Here is a 13,328-nt window from a genome sequence, read left to right as displayed (position 1 = left end):
AAATTTTTAAAAAATTAGACACCATATTAGATGCAGATTTAAAGGAATTTAAACGTTTTAAGTAAATGAGTTGTTAAATGGTGTGTTGAAAGATAAAAAATCATCTAATCATTTCACTTTTACTGAATGCAAATAAGAAAATTTTGATTGGCAGATCATCTGTTAGAAAATATCTAAAAACATTTTTTACTTAACAACACATTACTCTTAAGTTTTAGCAAAATATACTTATGAAGTTTATTTGAATAATTAAAAAAAACTAATTTATATACTGCGCTATATTATACTTTATAAAAAAAAAAATTAAAAATTAAGGTAAAAACCAAAATAAATTGGATATATATATAATATATATATATATATATATATATATATATATATATATATATATATATATATATATATATATATATATATATATATATATATATATATATATATATATATATATATATATATATATTAATTCCAAGAGGAAGTGTCTATCTGATTTAAAAAGCAGATAAAGAACAGCATTGAATTCTGCTATGATGGTAACAAACAAATCATATTTAAGTGAAGAAATGATTTGAAAAAAATACAAATAAAATTCCACACAAAAGTTTCCAATTTAAAAATGTAGTTTCGGTAGAAATAGCAGCTTTGTTGGCGATTTTCGTAATCTGAAATTTAAAAGTATTTTTTTAGTAATAAAAAAAGAAAAAATTTTTTAAATAGAAGTTGATGAAGTATTTCTTAAGTATTTATAGACATATACATTTATATGAGTAATTCTTGATTCTATTTGGTCCAAAAAATACAAATTTTCTTTGATGATTAAACAACGAACAATTGAACAAACAAAACGTTAAATTTAATGTTTAGTTGATTTACTGTTTGTTCAATAACATTTTAGATTTTACCCTAAGGTAAAATCTAAAATATTTATTAATTATTCTCACATCTCTGAACGAAAACATCTCTGAACGAAAATTATTTTATCAGTATATTATTATAAACAAAATAATTAATAATGATGTAAAATAAAAAAAGATGACAATATTGATTCATTTCTTAAAATCATAAATATCCAAAAAATTAACAAAATTAACAAACTAAATAAAATTAAACAAACCAAAATCTTTTGCTCTTTTAACTGGTTGTTCAAACTAAGTATCTAAAATAAAAAGGTAATTAAAAAATTAAGGGATACTCTAAGTATGAACTTTATAAGACAAGTGAGGCATAGTATCTATGAAGTATGAACCTTGAAAACTGGATCACTTTTAATTCTTGGAAAATTCTTGGAAACCAAATTTAAAAATAATTCTATTCCCAGAAAAGGGTTGAAAAGTTTTAAAAAATTATTCAAAATGTTGCATTCAAAGTTTAAACAAGAATGTTGTGCACAAAAGCATAAAAACCCTAATTGTTGATAAAATGTTTTTTTTTAAAAAAATAAACTTTTTTTTATTTTCAAGGTATTTTTTTGGCTTAATTTTTTCTCTAATTAATTTTCTTGTGTAATTCTTCATGTTATTTTACAAATTTAATTGTAAAATTTAAACAAAATCATAAAAGCAGCAAAAATTAAAATTAAGTACAAATAGCATAAACAATAAAACTAAAAAAAAAATTAAAATAAAAAATTAAAACTAAAATTTGAATATTACACTGTTATTGTTATATTAACCACTAAAATACCTGATTTTTGTTCTCATCAATTTTATTATTAAAATTATCAACTGTTTTTTCGTTATCTTTATTCTGAAAAAAAAAAAAAGTAATAAAAATGTATTAATTAAAAACATAATAAAATATTTATTAAGCTATATAATTTAAATATATGCATACAATTATTTACAAATAAATATATGCAAATAAATAAAATTGAATATATAATCTAAAAAATAGCTTATTGATTACTCTGTAAATAAATTTCACAAACTTTTTTCTAGCTTTCGTTCTCAAAAGTTTTGGGAGCTAAATTTTACCATTATTTTTAGGGCTCATTCGCACCATTAATAAATAGACCATTCAAGAAAATAGAAATTTTAATCCTTTCTAAATGATAAAAATATGTCTTATATGATTATACAAAAATTGATTGCAATTTATATGATTGTGTAAAAATTGATTGCTCGTGATTGCAAAGCCCCTTTCAAATTCTGCAGTGCTCACAGGTATAATCATTGATGAAGAATACAGACGTTTTAATTGTAGCAATCTGAGCCGCTCCAATGTTTGGAAAATATGATCACATGAAACTGATACATGCTCTTGACCTTTAAAATGATCCTTAAATTCACAATGCTCCTATTTTTTCACAAAAAAAAAATTAACAAACAGAAAGTTGCATTATCCTTTCAGCAGTTTCCAAAAACTCTTGGAAAATTTGTATTTTATTTTGATCATATCTTGGCCATGAATATGGTTCAAAGCATTACATTGATTGAGTCAAGATGTGCTTTTCATTATCAGTTTCTATGCCTGACTTAATAGTATCTTCTGATAGAGGGTAGCCTGATAAGTTAAAGATTGATTTCTGCCGTCTGATATATTCACATCTTGGAGAATACCATTTTCAATGGTCAGTTTGATCTCCTCTAGAATTTTTCCCTTCGAAAAAAGATATGAGACAAGAGATGCAAGGTGGAAATTTCATTAATTGTTGAACTTTTTAAGTTGATTTAATTTCTTCAAATGCATCAAACATTAATGCCAGATTTTTTTTAAATGAGTTTTTGTGCGAGATTTATAAATTTGGCTCTCTCATTTGAGTCCCATGTTAAATTATCTTCTCTAGAATTAAATTATTTTATAATATAAATTTATTTTATAATTATTTTATAAATTTATTTTATAATTATAAATTTTATTTTATAATTATAAATTTTATTTTATAATTATAAATTTTATTTTATAATTATAAATTTTATTTTATAATTATAAATTTTATTTTATAATTATAAATTTTATTTTATAATTATAAATTTTATTTTATAATTATAAATTTTACTTTATAATTATAAATTTTATTTTATAATTATAAATTTATTTTATAATTATTTTATAAATTTATTTTATAAATTTATTTTATAATTATTTTATAATATAAAATATGATTAAATTATTTCCTCTAGAATTAAATTATCTCCTCTAGAATTTTTCCCTTCGAAAAAAGATATGAGACAAGATATGCAGGGCGGAAATTTCATTAATTGTTGAACTTCTTAAGTTGATTTAATTTCTTCCAATGCATCAAACATTAATGTCAGATTTTTAAAAAAAGAGTTTTAAGAGTGCAAGATTTATAAATTTAGCTCTCTCATTTGAGTCCCGTGTTAAATTATAAAGAATATCAATAAAGCAGTTAAAAATGTTAACTACAACAAATGCTTTACCTGAAAGAAACTTGACAACTTTTGCTGTTAATGTTGTGAAGCCATTTACATTTACGGAAATGGTTTTGTATTTTTTATTTAACAATTAATAATAATCAAAAAAATAATCAAAAATAGTATTCTTAATAATAATAATTAAATACTTTTTGGGGAATTGGGCATTTGATACATTTCAGTCAGGTGATTTTTTAGTTTTGAGAATGTTTCATTTTTTTCAGAATGCAGTCGGCACTTTTTAAGAATTTGCCCCCTTTATTTAAATCCTAGAACTGCCCCTGCTGAAAAGTATTCTTTTACGATTGAATTTTATTTTACTTTGTTTCATTTTATTACATGCTCTTTTGGATCATCCATAAATCGTCCAAAAACATATAATTTTTTCGCTGTTTAAAGTCAAATAAAAATTAATAGAATAAAAAAGCTGTTTAAAATCAATGAAATTCACTGCGTGAAAATGATCTTTTACTTTTATTAATAAAATAAAGTAAGAGTTGCATAACTAATGGATGATCCCATTGTAAAACTAAAAAGAAATGACTCAAAAACGCAATGGCAGAATGGATGCAAATAAAAAAAAAAAAAAAAAAAATGGAAGCGGAACAATTTCATGGTTTGTTGGCAAAGGAGGAATGGTGTTCCCCTGCATTCCCCCTACTTTAAGCCCAGTGTGTGTGTGTGTGTGTGTGTGTGTGTGTGTGTGTGTGTGTATATATATATATATATATATATATATATATATATATATATATATATATATATGTGTATATATATATATATATATATATATATATATATATATATATATATATATATATATATATATATATATATATATATATTCCATGTGTTACTTTTAAAATATTTCAAGACATAATAAAAAATAAGTTTGAAAAGTATTTTCATGAAAATAATATTATAGCTAATCAACAGTATTTGATTAAAAGTTTTGTTAAAAACAGATTTGTTAAAAATAGGTCATGCATTACAAAGTTACTTGAAACTCTGGATTATATTACAAGGAATGTTGATCATGGAAATTTAGTGGATGTAGTTTTACTTGACTATAAAAGTAATTTGATACTGTTCCACATCAAAGGTTTATCTTAAAAATTGAATCGTATGGTGTTTGTTGGTTTACAACTTTACAATTGAATCGTATGGTGTTTGTTGATCGAATGGTTAATCGAATGGTTTACAATTGTTACAATCGAATTGTTAATCGAATGGTTTACAATTGAATCGTATGGTGTTTGTTGGTTTACAATCGTATGGTGTTTGTTGGTTTACAACACTTTATTGGTTTTAAGCTTTCTTATCTAATAGAAGGCAGAGAGTTATTTTGGGAAATTATGTTTTAACTTGGGCTGATGTGTATAATGGAGTTCGTCAAGGATCCGTATTGGGTCTACTATTTTTTATACTTTATATAAATGATCTTCCTGAGTCTCTAAAAATATTTCAAAACTATATACTGATGACAAAAAGCATGTCGATTAGTTCTTCTGATGAGTTACATAATAAATTACAATGCAATTAGAACACTGCATATGGACACAAGATTGGTTGCTTAACTTTAATATTGACAAATGTTTAGTTATGCGCTATGGCTATAAAAATAAGAGATATCCAATTTATATAAATGGTTGTAAACTCAACATATGAGATTTGGAAATGGACTTATTGGTGATTTTTTCAAATAACTTGAAGTGGAAAAATCAAGTCTTATCAAGTGCAAGCTAAGCAAACTGCATGTTGGGCATAATAAAGAAATTTTTTGTTTAATTTAATGTAAAACTGAAATTTTTTGTTTAATTTGATGTAAAACTGCTAAAATCTCTATATCTTTCTTTTGTTTGACCTCTTCTAGAGTTTGCAGTACCAGTATAGGCTCCTTATCAAAATGAGATATTGCCATTTTAGAAAGAATACAACGTCGTGCCACTAAATTAATACCTTCAATCAATAAATTAGGCTATGAAGATTGACTGCCTTGTCTTAGAATGCCCTCACTAGTTAAAAAAAGAGGTGATATAATTTAACTGTAAAAATTTTTTAAAGGTTATGATAAAGTTTAATTTAAAAAAATAAGTCCTTCAAATCTAATTGTACTCAATGTCTTAACCTAAAGTATTCTTAAGAGTTTTTTGTACATAATTATAGAGAAAATATTTTACTAAATCGACCTGCAAGTAATTTGAATGCATTGCCAGAAAATGTTGTTAAAGCTAATTCAGTAAATTCATTTAAAGCAAGACTTAATCGATGGGAGTCAAACCATCACAAGACTCAGATGTCACTCACTGGTATATATATATATATATATATATATATATATATATATATATATATATATATATATATATATATATATATATATATATATATATATATATATATATATATATATATATGAAGTGTCCAGGGGGAAAAATGGCAAAGTCACATTTTCAGTTTTTTTAATCTATTGTGCTTGTCTTATAGAAAGTTTTTAAAATTATATTTTAAATAATAATTTAAGATAAAAAAAACATTTTTTACCACTTGAAAAATTAAAATGAAAAAACCAGGTACAATGGAAAAACCGGAGAAGTCCAATGTTTACAATGAAAAAAAGAGCAAACTGAACAGGGTCTTCAGCCACATGATTTTGATATCCAATGATTTATTTCAAAAATTTAATTTACTCAGTAAAAGATGACTGATTGTGATGAACTTGTTGAAGCCACGAGTAAATCCAGAAAAAGAAAATTTAAAGGAAGGTCGTCACAATTTCAGAAAAAGCAGAAACTTTCTGATCATAAAACTGGTCCGAACTGTAACTGCGTCAAATTTAATTGTTTTGAAGTTAAAAATGAGGAAAACAGAGCTTATTAAAATCATTCATTTCATAACAAGCAAAGAAATGCAAGATTCTTTTCTTGCTGGACTTATATTGGTAAACAATATAAAAAGAAGAAGACCATGTAAATAATGTAAGCAGAGTTAATATTTTTAGCTTCCAATATAAATTGTTTGTAAATAATGGTAAATCTCATTTTGTGCAAGTGTGTTTCAAAGCCTTTCTTTCTATATTTGGAATAACAAAAGGTAGAGTGGAAACAATAAAAAGAAGTATTTCTACTACAGGTGCAGTGTTTTTTTTTAAATTGGAGTTTTTGTAGAAGAATAATAATTATAATAGTTGAAAAAGACAACAATGTGTGAAAAATCTTATTTCTAGTATAAATTTTCATTGATTTTACACTTAATGCAAACTTAACAATATAATTTTAGGTGAGCCACCTAAAGATATGAGAAGAAAACATTTTATAAGGCCGCATGAGATTCCAGGTGATGTACGTAAAAAAATAATAACCCATATTTCATCATTCAGAGGAAGGCAGTCACACTATTCTAAAGAGAAAACTAGACGCATTTATTTACCTGAAGAACTGAATACAAATAAAAAGTATAGCATGTTTGTTATACTTCATCCAAATGTAAAGATTTGCTATGAGTCATATAGAACAATATTTAACAATAAGTTTAATATTGCTTTTGGTTACTCTCGAACAGACAAATGTGCTATATGTGATGAACTTAGAATCAGAATTGATGTTGCTTCTAAAGATATTTCTAATACCGAAGCACAAGAATTAAAAATTACACTTTAAAATTTTGAATTTGAAAGAGATTTGCACCAAAAAACGGCTGAAACTGAGTCTAGACTGAAAGTGCTGCGAGAGTAAAACTATGAAGTCATTGCATTTGACTATCAAAAAAATTTCAACATGCCAAATAATTCTAGCAATGATTTTTATTATAAGAAAAAACTTTCATTTTTCTCGTTCAACATTCAATTATTGGCTAATAAAGACATTTTTATCTATAGTTACGACGAAACTGTTGCCAAAAAGGGTTCAGATGAAGTGACATCAATGTTATATGATTTTTTTATGCATCACTTAAGCCCATTAGTCAAAAACATAAATTTATTCTGTGATTCTTGTGCTGAGCAAAGTAAAAACTATACAGCCTTTTGGTTTTTGGATTATATGATTCAGCATAAGAAAAGATTTGACTCCATTAGAATTACCTTTCCTGAAAGGGGTCATTCCTACATGGAATGTGACTAAGAACGAGTCTCATTAACTGCAAATCTCGAGTCGATATACCTTCTGATTGGGTTGAAATTTTTATATGTGCTCGCAAATGCCCCACTCCATTTCATGTATTTGAACCTAAGCAGGATATGTTTAAAAATGTGACTCATTTCTTGAATCCTCTTTATAAAGCTGCGCGTCCTGTAGCTACAAGACAACTTCAAGAAGTGTTTTTTTCTGTTAACTCTCCTGGAATAATGTCTTACAGAGACTGTTGGAATGGTTATGTCTTACAGTTAGAATGGTAATGTCTTACAGAGACTGTTGGAATATTTAAAATCATTCATTTGTCAAAATGTAAGAAGAAAAAGAAAACTGGCAATATTCGAGAACCCTTTAAACTTGTATAGTGAAAGACTGTGTATATCAATATCTAAATATAAAGATCTTCAGGTACTTAAAAAGTTTACAAACGAACCTGATTTTTTTGATTCACTACCATATGATGACAACACAGATTAAGATGATGAATATATATGAAAATAACTTCTTTTTTTTTAAGTTCTTTTGTTTAAAAAAAATTTTTGTTTTTATACTTTATTTTGAAAGTCTTTTGAAATTAAATTTTAGCGTGTTTAATAACGTGAGCAATTAAAATTCTAAATATTGTAATATATTAAATCTTAAATTAAATAAGGATGATGCACACATTATTATCCATAGTTAGTACAGTTATAAATCCAGCAGAATTTAGATCAATAAAGATCCAAATTGCAAACAATATATAATTATATATTTAGCATTCAAAATCTCCTATAATCTTTGATATTTTTTAATTAAATTATTAATTTTGATAAAAAGAAGATGATAATTTTTTAATGATAATTTTTTTTTATTTTTATATATTGTTAATAAAAATTTAAGTAGGGTCAAAACGGCATAGTCAGTTTTGACCCTACTTTAAATATTAATTGATAAAACTTGTATTTTTCAAGTCGAAATAAATATTTCTTGATTTTACCTTCATGAATTAGGTAATAGTGTGGAATTATTAAAAAGGGTCACTTTGTAATAAAATTATTATCAAAAAATATTGAAACTTAAAAATTGATTATCTCAAAACTAATAAAATGTGACTTTGCCATTTTATCCTCTGGACTCTTCATATATATATATATATATATATATATATATATATATATATATATATATATATATATATATATATATATATATATATATATATATATATTGTTGTTGTATGATTTAGTATTAAAAATACTAACTCTTGATCGTTGTAGAGTGCTCAATAATTAAGAAAATATATATTTTTTCAAAAACAGCATTTTATAGCTAAATTTTAGAAAAAACAACTTTTAATGGAACTTAAAGTTTCATTAAAAGTTTCATCAGGCATGAAGTACAAAATCAAAAATATAAAAAACCGTTTAAAAATTACAAACTACAATAGAACGAGTTCTGATGTTATAGTACAAGATTGTCTGCCAACTCATCAAGTGAAGTTATTTTTAATAAATCGACACACCTTTATGAAGACGCATTAAAGCAATCGGGATACACTTATAAGTTGACATATAAACCAAGCACAAAAAATGTTCCAAAAAATAACCACAAACAAAACATAATCTGGTACAATCCTCCATTTAGTAAAAATGTTACAACCAAAATTGGTCAACGCTTTTTAACCCTAATTGACAAGATTTTTCTTAAAACCACAAACTACACAAAATATTTAACAGAAACACAATTAAGATAAGGTACTCCTGTATGCCAAACATCAAATCTATCTATCTATATGGTGATGTAAAATTATCAGAAAAAGCCTGCAATTGTATTAAAAAATCTCTTTGTCCACTGAACAACAATTGCTTGTCCATCAACATTGTTTACCAAGCCACCGTAAGCTCAAATAAACCTCAATACAATGATAAAGTATACATTGGGATAAGCGAAGCCTCATTTAAGCTACGTTATGCAAACCATTAAAAATATTATTTTACAAAGGAAACAATCTGCTAAACAAAAGAGGCGAATTAGTCTCTAAATGCAGACACAAAAATAAATTTCTCCTTTCATTATTTGATAGCAAAGATTAGTTTTCCATTACATCTTCTTGTACTATAATGTCAGAACTCATTCTACCGTAGTTAGTAATTTTTAAATGGTTTTTTATATTTTTGATTTTGTACTTCATGCCTGATGATTGCCGATAGGCAATCTCTCTCTCTCTCTCTCTCTCTCTCTCTCTCTCTCTCTCTCTCTCTCTCTCTCTCTCTCTCTCTCTCTATATATATATATATATATATATATATATATATATATATATATATCAATTCTGATATATATATATAGATTGCCTATCAGAATTGATGTTGCTTCTAAAGATATTTCAGCTAATACCGAAGCACAAGAATTAAAAATTACACTTAAAAATTTTGAATTTGAAAGAGATTTGCACCAAAAAAAGGGCTATCTATATCTTTATATATATATATATATATATATATATATATATATATATATATATATATATATATATATATATATATATATATATATATATATATATATATATATATATATATATATGTATATATATATATATATATATACATATATATATATATATATATATATTATATATATATATATATATATATATGTATATATATATTTATATATATATATATATATGTATATATACACATTAAAGGTGGTCAAAAAAACAAAATTTTTTAAATGTGAATTAACAAGAAACCAAATTTTGGGCAAATATAAAAAAAATACAATTACAAAAAAATTTTCCAAAAATATTGCCATTTACATTCTGCTCAAGCATCAAAATACCCTAAAAAAACCCCTAAATAGTTTCCAAGTAACTTAGTTGCGAGTGCAAGGCAAATCTCAATATTTTGTAATTTTTATTTTTAAAATGTGCTCATAATGGTCCAAATTGTTATTTTTTAGATTAATGTGCATTCTGGTTTTTTCATACTTTTTGTTTAAAATGAAAAGAGATCTTGTAAAAAAGTATGCAAAAAAAAAATAATTTTCATGCGCATTTAACAAAAGAATGCATAATAATTCTACACTTATATGACTTATATATAATCACATTGTTTGACGTATCAAAAAGAAATTTCATTTTATTTTAACCTTTTTAGAAAATTTTTTAAAGTTTATTTTCTTGGTTGATAAGGATTTGCGGTCTGATGTCTTAAGAATTGAACGAACCTTGTCCACAGCAATAAGTCTATTTTGTTTTTCCTCCTCATTTCTGTAGCGGGGAAAATGATGCTGCATCATTCCCATTGCCTTCTTAGCATGATCATTTACACAAACAATACTTTTTGCAAAGTTTAAAAATGATCTATATGAAGATTGCGTGTGCCAATATTGAGGTGGCAAGGTCAGCCAGTCTTCAATTCATTGTTTATCTATTCTAATCATCTCAAACATTAACCAGGAGAATTCATTGACCAAAGGAGCTAAGCTAGGAGGTTGTTGATGAATCTTTAGTTCAAGTGTTAACACTTTTTTTATGTCTTTATTAAGTTTATTTTTTGTTTTAAAATAGCATGACGCTGGTTTTGGATGTGATAATATTGCAGCAGCAATTTTATTTTTCTCTTCAGGTTCAACCCCATCATCCAGCAAGGCTAAAGGAATCAGAGTTGAATCTAAATACCATGTATGTTTGAATAAAGAATTTAACACAACATCTATGGCATCTGGTTTTTTATATACTGCTTTATACTGATGTATTTGATAAATGGCAGTAACATCCATATAAGGAGCTTTGATTGTATCATTTGATTGCAGATACCCCTTTGCATAAAAGCAAGCGACAAATTCTGTTATCAACTTAATATAATCTTTGTTTTTTTGAAGAAATTTTTGAAGAAGATTTTATTTGAAAGAACTTGCATTTTTAAATAGTATAGAGATTTCCTTAGAAATCTTGCATGATGAACAGCTCCAGTCTTTGATAATTTTAATATTAGAAGCAAAAAGATAGGTGACCATGAGCTCTGCTAACTCTTTTATATCTTCTCTGACAATATTATTTCTTGATAAGTAGGACCTACAATAGTCAAGAGATTCTGTAACAGCTTTTTCAACAACAGCTCCCTTAACTTCTTCCCAAGAAAACTTAACTAACAAAGATGGTTTACACTCAAAATTGAGGCTGCTCGAACAAGTTTTTAAGTTGTTTAAACAGAGGATTATCAGGGGCTGTAGTTTTTTCATTTATTACAGCTTAAAAGAAGTGTGTGATTCTTAACTCAGAAGCACGATGTCTGCAAGCCAAGAGAATTAGATACTTATCTAGCACATTAGATATTATTATTAGAGGTCCTTTATGTATACCTGTATTGCTTGATATTGTATCAAAACAAAGTAATCCAATCTTTGATTCAAGATTGTGCTATTTTAGGAGTTTTATCACTAAATTATACTGACATCCACTGATGAAGAGGCTAATGGTGCAACACCAAGAAGATGTGACTCCTTATCAATAATTGCCGGAACAACTAGCCTGTTATGCATTAGTTTTTTTCCATTGTTGAATTCATAAAGTGTTTTTCCATCAAAATGAACGATGCATGGGTAGGGAGATGCTTGGATGCTAAGTTTGACATCTTTACAAATAACTGCCATTTTTTGAGCTGTTTGTTTCATCTTTCTAGATGCTGTTGACCTGATGCGACTTACATTTGTAAGACCAACGCTAGAACTATCAAGGATTGCAGCAGTAACTTTTGTCAAAACATTGGGAGAAATATTAGTAATTGTAGCAGTTAGGGCAACATTACCAGAAATAATATCTCTTAGAATCTCAGCTTTCTGTAAATCTGAGTCAAACGATGAATCTTCACTCGTGTTCAAACTAAATTCCAACTCTGAATTTAATTCCGCTGATTTTGCAGCATTTTTTTCAGATGGATTTCTTTTTCTTGTACTCTCCCAAACCTAAACAACATATACTACTATTATTTAATACTAATCTTTTCAAATTTCTTTATCAAAAGTTTTTCAAGTTAAAAAAGATAATAATGTAAAAAGTAATGGAGCAAAAATAAAAATCAATAGTGGAAAAAGTGGCGAAACGTGAGTTTTTAAATTCAGTAAAAGGTTATGAAATGGATTACCTTCTCGCTGTATTTCTTATCTTCTGGCCCAAGAAATAACTTCCTGTTGCATTCTTGATTGTATATAAATTCTAGGTCCTCTTTCTTATCTAGGTCAGATTTTTGTCCTTTTTTATCCAGTTTTGTCAGTCAGGTGTTCTTGCCCAAAAAAATTTTCCCAGTTCTTTGTTGCTCAAGTCTTGTTGCTTTTTAAATTCTTAAGAAGACATCCTATGCATGTTTTTTTTTAAATTACAATATTGTTTGTTCAACTTGTTTAGCTTTTGAATCAAGTTATTATCTGATTGAAGAGGAGATCCAGCTTTAAGCCACGAACCCTTTATTTGGCTAAGAATACACTTACAATGTTACAATGCCATTCAACACACCTTTCATATTTCCTTTTTTTTTTTGTATACTGAACAAGCAATTATTAATAACTTTTTTGATGTTTTAGGAAGCATGGACTGATTAAAAGTGATGTGCTGTAAAATATACAATCCAGTTGGCAGTTAATCAACTAAAAAAAATATTTAAAATTAAGTAAGGTTGCTCCTCCTCTTTAAAACTGAAAAGAACTCATAACAAATTCGTTATCTGGTATTGCTGGTTTGGATTTCTCAATAATAAAGTGTTTTTTTTTTTATTTTTCTATTTTGCTTTTCTTTACCACTTTTTAAAAGTTTCTCACTACTATTTGCACTTACAAC

The 13,328-nt window shown here is 25.9% G+C and overlaps 1 protein-coding gene across 2 annotated transcripts in view; it reads right to left on the bottom strand.

The window, feature by feature from the left end:
• Positions 1-531: 531 nt before the first annotated feature.
• LOC136081085 (uncharacterized) overlaps positions 532-13,328 on the bottom strand; it is a 92,270-nt gene continuing 79,473 nt past the window's right edge. For both annotated transcript variants that reach the window (XM_065798376.1, XM_065798377.1), the window contains exons 7-9: positions 1,684-1,746; positions 1,115-1,156; positions 532-662 (exon numbers count right to left, since the gene is read on the bottom strand). In XM_065798376.1, the coding sequence (XP_065654448.1) occupies positions 552-662; positions 1,115-1,156; positions 1,684-1,746 (216 nt within the window). In that variant the 3' untranslated portion in view covers positions 532-551. The remainder of the gene's footprint in view (positions 663-1,114; positions 1,157-1,683; positions 1,747-13,328) is intronic.

The sequence above is a fragment of the Hydra vulgaris genome, chromosome 06, assembly GCF_038396675.1.
Source record: "Hydra vulgaris chromosome 06, alternate assembly HydraT2T_AEP".
NCBI classification, from domain to species: domain Eukaryota; kingdom Metazoa; phylum Cnidaria; class Hydrozoa; order Anthoathecata; family Hydridae; genus Hydra; species Hydra vulgaris.
The sequence above is the reverse complement of the archived record's forward strand: the minus strand, read 5'-3'. Positions and strand labels throughout refer to the sequence as shown.